Source organism: Falco biarmicus, chromosome Z (genome assembly GCF_023638135.1).
Source record: "Falco biarmicus isolate bFalBia1 chromosome Z, bFalBia1.pri, whole genome shotgun sequence".
In the NCBI taxonomy this organism is placed as follows: Eukaryota; Metazoa; Chordata; class Aves; order Falconiformes; family Falconidae; genus Falco; species Falco biarmicus.
The window spans coordinates 57,083,316-57,097,662 of record NC_079311.1 but is presented as its reverse complement, the minus strand read 5'-3'; the positions used below and the strand labels follow the sequence as shown (position 1 = coordinate 57,097,662).

The following is a 14,347-nucleotide window of genomic DNA, read 5'->3' as shown; positions in this document are numbered from 1 at the left end:
GATTTTTAAGCATTTTCAATGGAAATTTTAGAACTGCATAAAGTCCATGCCAACAAGATGCTGGTAAATATGAAGTATTGCCTCCCATTATCTAACACATGTAACTTCAGGGGGACATGTTACCAGTATTTTGGGAAGATATGATATCCTACTGTATTTACTAGTACTCCTTCATTGTGTCATTTATTAGTTAAAAATACCAGGACAAAATTATCTCACCACAATTCTCAGCTGTATTGTCATATTTCAAATAGGTTCACTGTTACGTGTAAAATCCTGGTATGTCAGAAATTTCACTCTTTGATTATTGGGATTACCTCTATTTGTACAGCTGGAGGAATCACAGGTCCTGGGATGGCAAATGGATGTATAAAACACAGCTCTATAATATAGTTACTATCTTCCTTTTTTCAGCTTCTCATACTTCATTTGAGCAACTGAGCAATCCCTTATGTGTGACCTAGCATCTTGTTATTACAGTGTCTTGACATTGCAATAGTTGACACCTGGTGGATATCCACTCATTTTATCCACTCTAATAACACTGCCACTCAGGATTTAATAATACTGGAAGCAGCAGGGGAAGCGAGAGTATTATCAGTGGAACAGTGGGTTTAGTTTGGTAGAGGACTGCAAAGCATCAAGAACAGAGACATCGGAAGGTTCTGCCAGACATGCCTAATATTCATCAGAAGTTTGAGATGTACTTGTTGACACCTCACACGTGTAATTTTGCAAGAAGGATTTTATTATGTCACACATATGCACAACCAATAATTACAAACAGAAATATTCAATGAGAAGGGTCACAGACTTGAAACTGCCTACATTTCATTTTGGCAGAAGATAGGTTTACATCGCTTTGGCCATAGAAAGTGATCACATCGCCACTGCTAAATTCCATGACAGTGTAGGAAGGTCAGCAAACTTGAATGAGAATTGCTACATGCTGTCTTGTGTCAGGCTAGGCAAACCCTTAGTTTTCCCAGCAAGTAACTGATTCTGAAATAGCCTCTTATCTTACTGTCCCTCTTCTGGGTAAGCCTCAAACCCACAGAAGCTGTATGAATCCATGACTCATCCAGGACTCTGCTGTCCTGTGGGATTCTGATCTCAGTGAAATTGGGTGCTCTGCCATGGCTTCTATAGACCCATACTGACTCCTGAATAGCTCTTTTGCTTTTTGTGAGTATATCTGACTATACCTGGAGGTAGAGCCCTGCATTTTCTGGAAGGGGAGTGAGGGCAGAAGTTTCATCACACTGACCAAAAGTAATTGCTGTGGCATGTTCTTTGTTTCTGCTCAGCACAGAGCCTCAAGGGAGGCACAATGCCTCCTGGAGCTCACCACATCCTTATGAGCATGCTAGCTGTCCAGTATGTGCTGCCCTGAAAGCCCTGATAACTGCCATATGGAAATGCTCCTTGTCTTTGTTTCCCTCTCAGTCTTTTGAATGGTATGGGTACCGATAGGCAGTAGCACTCACACAGTGGTCAGCAATGGATCTACAATTCATGCCTGTGTGAAGGAATGTCTTTAGATCATCTCTCCACCTTCCTGCTTTAAAAAATCAGTCAACACTTCCATCTCTGCAGGATATCCAGACGCAGCGTTTGCCTGTTCTTCCTCGATGCTGATGGGTTTAATACACATGTAAGCAAGATCCCTAAAACTGCTTGAGCATAAATGGCACAAGCTTCAGCTCTTTGGTATAGTACCTGTTGGAATAATGCTTCCTTGGTTGTGTAGTCAGCAGAGAGCTCTCTGTGATTTTACATATCTTTTCATCTCAAGTCACATCTAAATGTAAAATCCAGTGCTCAGGGACATTATATGGATTTGTGACATCTTCTGCTGGGCTTCAGATTAATGAAGCAATGACTGGATTATGCAGCCTCCCCTACATGTATTTCTTCACCTCTGGCAGATTTAATATTGATAATATCATTCATTTAATATGTCATTCCCCCAGACATAATTCAGTGGAGGTTACCAATACATTTCTCTCTTTCACTTAGCTTTTCCTAATATCATCTTGGAGAGAATTTGGCAAAGCAGAAATTGCATTTAAGAAGGGTAGGAAAAAAGTGCATTAGTGTGGCAGGCAGGAGTACTGTTCTGAACAAAGGAAAAGGCAAGTTACATGCTAGTTCATTTACTAAGGCATGCCATGGCCTATGTAGCATGTATTGGTTATCAAAGTAGCTTGGACTGCGTAGTTGAAGAGTATTGTCTTATTGTGACACCTGACAATAAGGAGAATCTACCACAGCTTTCCAGGTCTTGGAGGATGGACTGTCTGACTTAATGACAATGTTCTCCAGAGCTGCTCCACATTTTCAGCTGACAATGGTGCTGAGGAGATATCTGTGATAAGGACAGCAACATTTTCTGTGTAGCTTCTGACTGTCACAGACCAAAAAAGGCATGGAAGCCCACGTGTAGTTCTTGTTGTTTCTCATTGGAAGCCAGCATGCTGCCACCAACACTAGCCTTATACCTTACACTCAGAGGACAAGCAGTGAGAATCGTTTGTCATACCGGGAAAATGAGACATTAAATAGACATAGTTGTGATGCCAGAGCATGTGTAATTCAGGCCTAGGTGATATCTCAGACTTGCCATAGACTGGAGAAAAAGCTTTCTATTAATGTTTGACTCTTCTACCAGAATTGTTGGGTTTTGAACTTAGAAGACCATCTATGAGGTTAAATTCCCCACAGAAATTAAAGGTGCTTTTTAAATGTAGTGATCTGTCCATGTACAGAAGCTAGTAAACAGCAAAGTATGCTGTATTTTAAAGCATTAATCATATTCATTACTAAAAAATGTCCATTTCTGGAATTACATTCAAAATTTCTTGTTTGTATTTATTCAGGTTCATTGATACTGCTTTTTTATTTGAATAATCTATAAATATATGCCATTTTGTTGCTATAAGCTAGGAATGTATGAACTTCAGTTGTTGGTTTTATTTGCTGGTTCACTTGTTTTTGTCACCTCTGAGTGATTCCTTACCCCTTTGAAAATCTGATTCTTCACAGCTGAGAAGGAAGCTGCTTTCCTGAGAGATTCCTCCTTTTCATTACATCAAGCAAAGATATTAATTCATTTGTAACTGGGAACTGTGTATTTCCAAACACAAAACCAACAGAGCCAGGAAGTATGCCTTCTCAAAGATAGCTTACGGTCGAGAAGGCTTAAACATAAGATGTTCTATGTCTTGCAGCATAAACTTATCTTTTCCTTGTGAACTTTTGAAATGAAGTTTTGGCAAAGCTTTTACTACCCAGGTGGACTTGAAGGACAGAGAGACTAATCAGCAAAATGCTAGTTTGTGCACTTAATTTCATTTACCCGTTTCATTCATTCTTTTCTTTTTTCCAGAAATCTCCTCTATGTTTACCCTCAGAGGCTGAATTTTGCTAACCGACCAGCTTCTGCAAGAAACATTACCATCAAGATCCAGTTTATGTGTGGCGAAGACCCATCCTGTGCAATGCCAGTAATAAATTTTGAAATTTCTTAGCAGACTTTTGCTTATGTGCATTCCTGAGGGATATCTGAAGAGATAACTCACTGTTTCCTTCTGATCACCACAGTTTCTAGTGGAGCCTTAGGAACCCTAACATCAGAGAGCTGGTGAAGCCTGTCATTCCCATCAGAAAGTAGGGCTGCAGTCCTTACTTACAACAGAAAATACTTGTCACTTGAGTGGAACAGAGCATATTACTATTATCTAAGTCTTCCTACCTTATTTTCAGAAGTGTGATGTTGTATTACATCAAGGCTGTAATAGAAACTCTAATGGTAAAATCCACAGAGCTTTAGAGACTTCTTAAGCATTATGTAGTCTGTCTTCCAGTGTAACTCTTCTGTATGCACTATGTTTACTCAAATACTTAGGTGTAACACTGGGAAGCAGAAGTTGGGATCTTCATTGCCTGAATCTGAACAGATGCACAATCATGCAGTGTAGGTAGTGTTCGTGTCTGAATTATGCGTGTTAGGGCATACATGTGCACTACTAGCAGAACAGGCAGCACTGCCCATGTTCATGGTATTCAATATGTCTCATTGTAAGATCCTCTCTTCAGCTTTACCAAGCTTCAGGTGTTCAGTTTGAAGTGTTCTAAATCAGACAGCTGCTTCAGCCTGAATTTTTTGGGAAATTTTCAGACGGTGTAGTTGGCTATTTGACGATGACATTAGGATAAAATCTTGTGTGATTCTGTGGTTAAAAGCAGAAGAAATGAGTGGAAATATCACATTGAGGAACTTTAATCCAACAATATGTTGGAGCCAGGACTGACACCTGACCAGCTGTTACCAGCATGCTGACGCAGCACAGTGCATACTTTGCAGCCTTACTCCACATGACCTCTGGAATTGAAATCAAAGCATCAGCACAGTGTTTTCCCAAGCCACGCTTCTTCCAGAACTGGAGCTGTGCCTTGTGAATGTAACACCATCTTTTACACAATACTGCATTATTGGTTTCCTTAAACTCTGCCCATATTACAAACAGGTTTTGAGAAATGCTTAGGACAGGCACAGTTCATCTAGGATCCCTCTCCACTGTGGGAGCACTTCATCTCAATACATACAGACTTGTGCTGTACAGACATCCTTGCCTAAGCTCACCTCCCAGGGCTCCCTTTAAAGTTAGTGCATTCCAGGGCATTACCATGAGGCTCTGTCTGAAATGAGGGAAGCAAATCAAGCACCAAAAATGCCTGCATTGATTATAAAGGAACTTTGGACCTCTAAGGCAAGGTGAGATGGATCTCACCCTAAATGGGCAGGCTACAACTGAAAAACAAACTTCTAAAAATACTTTTACTTTTTTATCATTTAATTAAAGGCAATGTTCAATGTGTAAGAAGCTTACTGTAACTTTATTCCTGCAATCCCTAACTTCTTAGTGCATGGCTGAACAATGTGATGTGAGGTAGTCAGTGGCTCCAGAAATGACCTCTGCTCTGTTTTCCTGGTAATTTACCCTGGTGTGGGGGGAAGGTGCTTGGTAATAAGATACTTGTGTCAACGTGCTAAGATAAAATTCAAGAGTCATTTTCAGCCTTCAGATACTACCTTAAAATTAATACAAGATAACATTTAAATGCTTTAGACTTGACTGCTGGTTTTTTCTTTTGTTCTTAATGTAGGTAATTTTTGGGAAATCTTCAGGTCCAGAATTTGTGCAAGAAATATACACAGCTGTCACATATCATAATAAGTAAGTATTGCTACTATCTGTATGACTTGAGAAGTATTAGTCATTACCTCTTTATATATTTCTTAGCCTACATAGTTCATCAAGGAATGCTGGTACTAATCCATTTTAAACTTTTATATTTTATGTGGATTTGTCATATCCAATTTGGATTGCTACATGCATTTGCATAAGTGACCATTGAGTGAGTGACCATTGCTTTTCTTGTTTGGAGCTTTTCAGAGGTTAGTTGAGCATATTCCTGACCTGAAGATTAAGAGGCAGGAGCAGGAAGCAGCACCACAACTTTGTAACAGCATTTACTTCACTGAATTGACAAATACAGAACAGCTGAAGGGACATTCTCATTCTCATGAATATGGACTCGGGATTTAGGATTTACACAATAAATATGCTGGAACCCAAAATTAAGATTGAATGTTTTTGGAAGTACAGAGATACGTGAAAGCTGAAATACTCCAGTTGACACCAAGTTGACACCATCTATGCTTTTCCTATTCAAAGCTGTAGATGGTTCATAAATATAGCTGTATATATATGTACTTTGTTTAACTTAGCTCTAAGGCTTCAGGATTTATACAGTTTTTATAACCATAGCATCTAAAAGCCTACTGACAAATCTGCCTTTTGCTCAGCCTCATCCTTAGATTGGAAATGTGCTTGGCATTTTTTTAAACAGGTCTCCTGACTTTTATGAAGAAGTGAAAATTAAGCTGCCAGCAAAACTCACAGAGAAACACCATCTATTGTTCACATTCTATCACATCAGCTGCCAGCCAAAGCAAGGAGCATCTGTGGAAACCCTCCTTGGGTATTCAGTAAGTTCCATGTGATGTGTAATTGTGTGTGTGTATATACATATGTGTATCTACATCCCATGCAAACATATGTGTTGCTTGTCAAGAATTTTGTCATATATTCCACTTCTGGTTATAGTAATACATCAAAACCAGTAGAAGGTTTTGTTAATGTTAATTCATAGAAACTAGATGCTATGTTACATCCTCATCCTATAATTTTACAGTTAAGTGTCTTTGAAGCTAATTCATCTGATGCAACTGAAAGTATGCACCTAAATACTTGCAACAGCAATGCTGTATAGCATATCGCTTAATTCTGATAGATTCTATTTATTGCAAAAAAAACCCTAATACATATGCAATTATAACTATTTACTGTTATCTAACATGTACATACATGAGCTAACAACTAATATAATGTTTTCAATTAAGTTTTATATGGCATATAATTGATGTTTTAAAGCGTCTTTTACCCACATCAAAATTAAAAAACAAAGAATCTTGAAGGTAAAATGTAATTATCTTGCATTCATTATCTTCAAGTTGAGCCTAGCATGTTTTAGCTTAAGAAATACATACTGTAGTATAGCCTTTTTGATCTTTTTCTTTATCAATCAGTACTTTTAACTGGAGAAATTTTAAAATAAGAGGAAAGCATAGATGATGATAATACCGCAGATCTGAAAATGTCCTAGAGCTATGGTCAGCAATTGAGCTATGGAGCCAGACAAGTGCTTTCCATGTGTTCCTGCTATGAAGTTTACATTTTGTTTTTATCTCAGTACTGAGAATCCTTTCAAATGGGCTTTCTTTCATAGACAGATACAGTCCCACCAATGTCAATTGAATCAGTAAGAAGTAAATTAGTTTGTACTTCAGGAGCAAAACTTGACATGGGTGAGGACTTAATTTTTAAGCTTCTGTTCATTTAAATACAAAATATTTCTGCTCTGTGATACTTAAATGCACAGCCTTTTTTAGATTTGGATAGGAGAAAATGTATGTGTGTCCAAATATCAGTACAGAGCTATGATGAGTCATTCTGGCCTTGATCTTCATGGTCACCACAACCAAGATGTTCAATTTATCCTTAGGAAAACTTTAACTCTGTTGATTTGCTTCAAAGCCAAGGATCAGTCTGTTCAAGATACATCATTTTTTTGAATAAAACCATGAATTCTATTAAATCCTCCTGGTAGTATTATTTATTAGAAAAATATGTCATATGTGAAAAGCTCTGTGTTTATTTTCTTCAAATGGGATGGATTGTAAAACAGTTTTGTACATTTTTCTACAGTAGCTATCAGTGAATTTCAAATGCAAATAAATTAGTGTTGAATGGGTTAGAGCAGAGAAGCTGGGGTGAATATTTCATTTGTTGTTTCGTTGTGTACATTACAAACAAGATGAATAGCCCTCTTCATATGTAGTCATGAATATTGCTGTGTTTTCTGTTCATTTGTTTCAGTGGCTGCCAATTCTATTAAATGATCGTCTTCAAACTGGACATTATTGTCTTCCTGTTGCATTGGATAAGCTGCCTTTCCACTATTCAATCCACTCTCCTGAGGTAACAAAGAAAATTATGAAAAGATAGTATTTTCCTAACGTAGAAAGCCAGCGTAAGTGTTTTACAAACTTAACGTTGCTGTCTGCTTGTAGACAATGCCTCTTTTTTGTACTTTAGAAGGGGAAAGCTCTAGAGAAAAAAGTTTTTATTGTTGTTGTTATTGTTGTCACTGGTGTTACTAGTATCTTTTCTTGTTATATTGTGTGAGTTTAAAAGTTAGTTATCCAAGCACATCCTTGTAAATTGTCTAATCAGGGATATATTTGTTTGGAGTGTGTCAAGCCAATAATTTGCTTTCTTCCATAGGATGATTTGCTCTTTTTTTTTTTTTTTTTTTTTTTTTTGTGGTTGTGTGGGAGAAGGAGGAGAAATGGAATCAGGTGCATGCTGCTACTGGAGCAGAGACTGTGCCCTCTGCATAAATACAGCAAACAGGAAACTGTCAGGAGGGTTAAAACTGTGCCAGATCACCATGGATTGCCTTTGGCAGTGCTTCAACTGGGAACTTCTAACCTTAAAAATATCCTGTCAAAAAATGTATATTTGCACTGTCTGTGCTAGGCATCCAGCTGAGGTGCTCCAAATTTCCCTGTTTTGATGCTTCAACTTCTCTCCATTTAGTCTGTGAGAACAAGAAGATGCCTAGTTGTGTCCTTTGTATGGCACTGAATTTGGATATCTACAATGAAGTGAATGGCATGAATACCCTATAGACCCATCTGTAAACACTTTCTGTTTTGTCATTAAAAGGAAGATAATGATTACCATATTTCTCTTCCATTACAGAAAGTTCCATCTCAGACACCACCTGTTAAGTGGGTTGAAGGACACAAGGGTGTTTTTAATGTTGAAGTGCAAGCTGTTTCATCTGTTCACACTCAGGTAATGCATCAGAAGCAACACACAGCTGTACTTTCATTTCAGAGAGAATGCAGATATCCAGGCTGACTTAGGAGGTTTATGAAATGGAAATATTCAAGTCCACAGAGGTTTAAAACCAGCTAACAGCTATGAAAATAACCTGATATCCTCAGTGAATGAACCTTTGGTGAAAGGAAATCTATTGGTACAAGTGAATAAATGAGCACTGTCTACAGCAAGCTGCATCAAGCAATAAGGAGCCTGCTGTCCTCTCCGTTCAGCAACGGTCTGCTTAGGCTGTGTTTGAGAGATACCGGCAGGGCAGAGTGGCAGTTTCTGCAGTCTGCAACTTCTATAGAGGATGCTGTTCTGCAAGGCTAGTTCAGGCAATGTGTTGTCTGCAGAGACATAGCAAGTCCTTGCCTCTAGGGGCAGGATATTGTATTGCCAGAATGCTTTAGGCTGCTCGGCTGTCAACGCCGTGTGGTGTGGGGACACAAGCTTAGTGCTAAATGAGAACTCTGTGATTCTGATCATTAAAATGTGATAGGAAATCGGACCTGTGCCCATCTTATTGGAATACTGAAAAATTGAAATTTGAGGGAGAGCAGCTTTATTTTGTTTCTGCTGATTTACAGTGTCTCATACCCATCATCTCGTTCTGGTTAAGCCTGGTAGCTATGTCCTAACAACTGGAGGCCCTGTGTCTGAAGCAGATGCATCACCCCATTGCAGCATGCTTTTTAAATACAAGTAGGGCATACTCATAAGGCACATATCTTACATGTAGCTGGAACTTAGGTGTGGGTGACAGAGGGACTATAGACCTATGACATGACAGCTTATCAGAGAAGGGAACAGCATTTTTATGAAATGAAGCAATCACTTTAGTGAGGGCTTTTACTTTTCTGCTGTAACTCTGATCGAACCAGATCGGAGTCTGAGCCAGGTGAAAAGGAGCAAACAAGAGATAGTGACAGCTGCTTTACGAATTGGTCTCTAGGGCTAACCACCATTGCAAGCCAGAAGGGTTAAAATGTTTTCTCTCATACCATCAGGTGGGACAATCAGGCTTTATTTAGCTAGCAGGAGACTGAACTACATCAACTTTATTACCTGTGAGTGCACTCTATTTGCAGGACAATCACCTGGAGAAGTTCTTCACTCTGTGCCATTCTCTAGAAAGTCAAGTGACATTCCCCATTCGACTGATGGACCAAAAAATTACAGAGGCTACACTGGAACATGAATTGAAACTCAGCATTATTTGTTTGAATTCTTCACGTCTTGAACCTCTTGTCTTGTTTTTACATTTGGTACTAGATAAACTGTTCCAGCTGGCTATACAGCCCATGGTCATAGCTGGCCAGACAGGTATTTACTGGTGCATAGCCTTGGAGTAGTAGTGCAAGCAACCTAGAAATGGGGAGGGGGTGGGGAGGGAAATGATTGCTCAGATTTAGTATTTGGGGTGGTCCACTTCAGAAAGCGTTGTGCTTCTCAAGACACAGTTTCATTGCACAATTTAATCAGGTTTAATTGAGTTCCTGCCTTCTCTCCTTTTCCCCCTACATATGAGACTCTCAGATCCTGTTTGAGAGGTGTATTTAATTGTAGTAGTTTACTTATCTGGAAACAATGGGCAGAAAGTGTGCTGTGGTTTACCTTTGTTTGGAATTCAGTTGTCTTGCAAGGACAACACGAGCAAAATCATTCATCCTACAGCTGACATTGCTGACTGCACTGCCCAAATATCTCCAGACAGGACGGAGTGAGCACAAAGACAGAGTGGGTACATTAATGCACACAGATTTTTCTGTTACTGAGGCTGCCAGTTGCCCATCACGTATGTTAACTCTAGAGGGAAGGCACACTTGGAGACAGTGGTGTAGTTTATTTCCTGTATCATTTTGGTAATCAACACTTGTCATCTGCTATAATATTTGTGGAAAAGCCTGGTAACTTCTATTTGTCTGTCAGTTGGAGAATAATGAGTCTTAGTTTTTAGAGTAGGTATTTTATAGGAAATGCATGAGCCTGCTAGAAATGGTAATTAACAGTTATGGTCTGCTTTTAATGTAGCACAAAGTGATGGAGTAGCAGCAATTAGGTCGAAAGTCAGTGGGTCTACTGAAGAGTGGTAATTCATTTATGTCAACCTCGAGTCTCATCGGGTATAGCAATTGCTTTCTAGAGTTCTGCGTTTGTTTCAGACTGAGTTAAAGCATGTAGGATTTGTTGTTGTTAGTACAAAGAATGCCCCTTCAGTGCTGAGGCTAATTCTTGCCTTTGTTTGACAGCCAACTTCTCACAGTTTGCCTTTGAATCTGTGGTTGCAATAGTGAACAGTCTCCACAACAGCAAAGACCTGAGCAAAGACCAGCATGGGAGGAACTGCCTTCTGGCATCTTATGTCTACTATGTGTTTCGTCTGCCAGACCCTCAAAGAGAAGTAGTTAAACCAGGTAATACTGGTGCAAGGTATGCAAAAGTATTCTTTTTTCTTGATACATGCTATTCAGCATGGTGCTTCTGAGAGGAGGGCATAGGGAACTGGCCTATAAAATAGCAAAAACAACTTCTCAAGCCTGCATATAATTTACAGACTTAAAGCAAAAGCCGTGCGCGCAAGTAAAGCAAACGAAGGAATTCACTCACCACTTCCCATGGGCAGGCAGGTGCTCAGCCACCCCCAGGAAAGCCGGGCTCCATCACACGTAACGGTTACTTTGGAAGACAAATGCCACCACTCCAAACGTCCCACCCTTCCTTCTTCTTTCCCCACCTTGACATACTGACCATGACATTCTGTGGTATGGAATATCCTTTTTTCTAGGTCAGGTCTGTTGTCCTGGCTGTCCTCCTTCCCAATTTCGTGTACCCCTCCAGCCTTCTTGCTGGCAGGACTTGAGAAACTGAAAAGTCCTTCATTTAGAATAATCACTACTTAGCAACAACTAAAATATCAGTGCATTATCAACATTATTCTCATACCAAATCAAAACACAGCACTGTACCAGCTACTGAGAAGAAAATTAACTCTATCCCAGATGAAACTAGGAGAAATGCCTATGTAATTTGTTAATGAAGCAGTTGGCAAGATTGTCAGTGGCTTTATGCTATTCAAAACACTGATGCTATAACAGCACTGAGAAAAGCTAGCTTGAATCTCATGTTTGTCTCATGTATCTGTCCTTTAGTCTTAGTTTAAACATCTCCCTATGGGCAGGTGCAGGCAGCAGTGCCATTTTGACAGAGTCTCGTTATTACACATTTGGACGCACTTCTGCAATGTCTGTTGGGAGTAAACTCCTGCAAAGCCGAGTGATAAGCTGCAGCAATCCTGACATCACTGTTACACAAAATGCTGCTGATGAAGAGGTCAGAAATATGATGTCATCGAAGGTAAGAGAACAAAGCCAAACATCTGGAGAATTACATGGGCCAAAACCTAATAATCTAGATTTGTTCTTTAAAGGTTGGATTTGCATCTTTTAAATGCATTGTATGTGTCACCAGAAGCATTTGCTGTTTATCTGATTTGGCATAGGCACACATCAAATCCCATTGCTAAATTCTGATGTCTTTTATCAGTGAAGAGAGCAAGAGGTTAAGAACTCTGTCTCTTGCTTGGGGCTTAGGTACTCCACTGAGGGATTTGGTTTTTTGACATGCCTCACTCTCCTGTTCTTCCTGGCATTTAGCTTCTGTTCACATCTGGTGATGTGGGCTGGTCCAGGTTGCACAGAGTCAGTGTGAGACAAGACTACTATTGATTACAGTGGGAACAGATTCACTTTCTGAGAGGGGTGAAAGAGTAAGTACGCAGAAGGGAAATAGTTTTCCTAAAATGCAATGATAATTTGTTCTTGCTTCTTTTAACTCTTTTTTTTCTTCTTTTCTTTGTTTTTATCACGGAGCCTGTATGGTGCTAAATAGTTTCCTGTTAAAAAAGTAGGCAATTCATATAAATTGGCAGCAGCCCCATGATTTTATATTGTTTATAGTACAGGTGCCATGTATGTATTTTGTAACTGGGTCTTTCCAAATATTTAATTCAACCACAGAGTGAAACACAAACTTCCTCTGTCCTTCTCATCCACAACTACATATGCCATGAAAAGCTTGCAGGATAGAAAGGACAACAACAGCCCAGAAGCAGGGTTTCGCTTCCCTGACCAGCAGCTGGTGCCTGCTGGTCTACAGCATCCCAGGATCATCTCAGAGCTTTATGAGGATGGCTGTGCTCAGCTGTCTGGGGAAACCAAAATCTAGGGTTCCCCATTCAGCAGGAGCTGGGAAGCTGTGCCTCTGACAAAACCAGGCTATCTCCCCTGTGCAAGGAGCCTGCTCCTAGCTGCAGCCCTGGCAGAGCTCCACAGCAGCATGTCTGCTGAGCTCTGAACCATATCCCCCTTCCCTTTTCTTTGAGTGTTACATATGTAAAATTCTGCACCTCAAGCAGGTTATTTTCAGAAACATTTTGAGTCTTTTCTCCATTGAAGAGAACACGCCTCACCAGTTGAAGTGAATGGGTGCTTTTCTTCAACAAATTAAGCCGGAACTAGTCAGATGCATAGGCTTTGCCAATCTATTTGATTTTTTTAACGTGGGCATACATATTCATCAGTAGCAACTTTTAATAATGTAGATTTGCACTTAATAGCTTTAGGAATTTTACTGTAATGTACTGTGTCCTAAAAAAACATAGCTCAAGGCATATTTTTTTTCCAAATGAATACAAAATTAAAATGTTTGATATTACAGCTTCATCACATTGATAAATGTAGCAATTTACAACTGGCTGCTGCCATTTCACTGCCTTTAAAATTGACAGTACTTTTAATGGAAGGAAAACTCACGGATGCTAATTAATTTTGGATGTAGGGCACCGGATAAACTTGAAGGGCAGTTACCTTGAAAGCGTTATGGGTAGCTCTTCCAAAATACAGCTGCAGTGCTGAAATTGGGCACGTGATGGCAGTGTTGGCATGTGCACGCTCGTGCGACTGATGGATTCTGGTGGCCTTTGGCCGCCACTGGGAAGGGCGATGGGGAGAAGGAAAGGGAAGAGCTGTTTAGGTGAACATCTGTGCACACCGTCCAAAAAAACCACTGCTGCTGATTTCTTCTGTGTTAATTAGCTTGAGTTATTTATTAACTTACTATTATGTATTTCTTCTGACTGTGCCCTCCAGCCTACAGATCACAGCTCCAGTCGTATGTCTTTCTACGTTGAAGGAACAAATGACATGCCAAGCATTTGTGCAAGCCCAAGACCATCCAATAAAAAGGTAGCCTATCACTAAGAGTGAGGGAGCACATTAACAGAGCCTGAAGCCTCCTGAGCCAGTGCTGGTAATTAGTGCCTCTAAATGAGGAAAGGAGAGAAAGAACAAAATAACCAGTTTTATTGAAGAAGGAGTTTGTGATGGATTATTGAATCAGTGGCTAAATATTGCCCACACTTTTCTGCTTCTGTTCCATAGTCTTTAGATTCTTTTTTCAGGGCATATTTAGACAAGTAGCAGCCTGCGTGGATCCTCACTTTGCTCTCATTCTCAAGGTGTTAAGGCTTCTGTCTTTTTCCAGCACTGTTTACCCTTGGATATCTGCCTTTACATGTTACAGTAAACTCCATTCAGATGTTTGCCACCTCTTTCTTCTGTAAGAATGTTTTTCTTTTCCCCTTTTTGTAGAAACAGGAAATGCCTTCCTGTCTTGAGTATGTATTCCCAAATAGCTTTTTAACGACATAGAATATACCATATCACATAGATAATTTTTCCAGAGCTGTATCTTCTGTTTGGCATGGATCAGCAGCAATGCCTTTGGATGAAGAAGCAGGGGAAAAACCCTGCAATGAGTAGTTTAGAATC

General features: G+C 39.7%; 1 protein-coding gene across 3 annotated transcripts in view; it reads left to right on the top strand.

Moving 5' to 3' along the window:
- DOCK8 (dedicator of cytokinesis 8) overlaps positions 1–14,347 on the top strand; it is a 94,523-nt gene that overhangs the window by 43,431 nt on the left and 36,745 nt on the right. For all 3 annotated transcript variants that reach the window (XM_056323953.1, XM_056323955.1, XM_056323954.1), the window contains 9 exons: positions 3,389–3,506; positions 5,170–5,240; positions 5,917–6,055; positions 7,506–7,607; positions 8,394–8,489; positions 9,608–9,842; positions 10,769–10,933; positions 11,698–11,873; positions 13,667–13,762. In XM_056323953.1, coding sequence (XP_056179928.1) covers positions 3,389–3,506; positions 5,170–5,240; positions 5,917–6,055; positions 7,506–7,607; positions 8,394–8,489; positions 9,608–9,842; positions 10,769–10,933; positions 11,698–11,873; positions 13,667–13,762 — 1,198 coding nt within the window. The remainder of the gene's footprint in view (positions 1–3,388; positions 3,507–5,169; positions 5,241–5,916; positions 6,056–7,505; positions 7,608–8,393; positions 8,490–9,607; positions 9,843–10,768; positions 10,934–11,697; positions 11,874–13,666; positions 13,763–14,347) is intronic.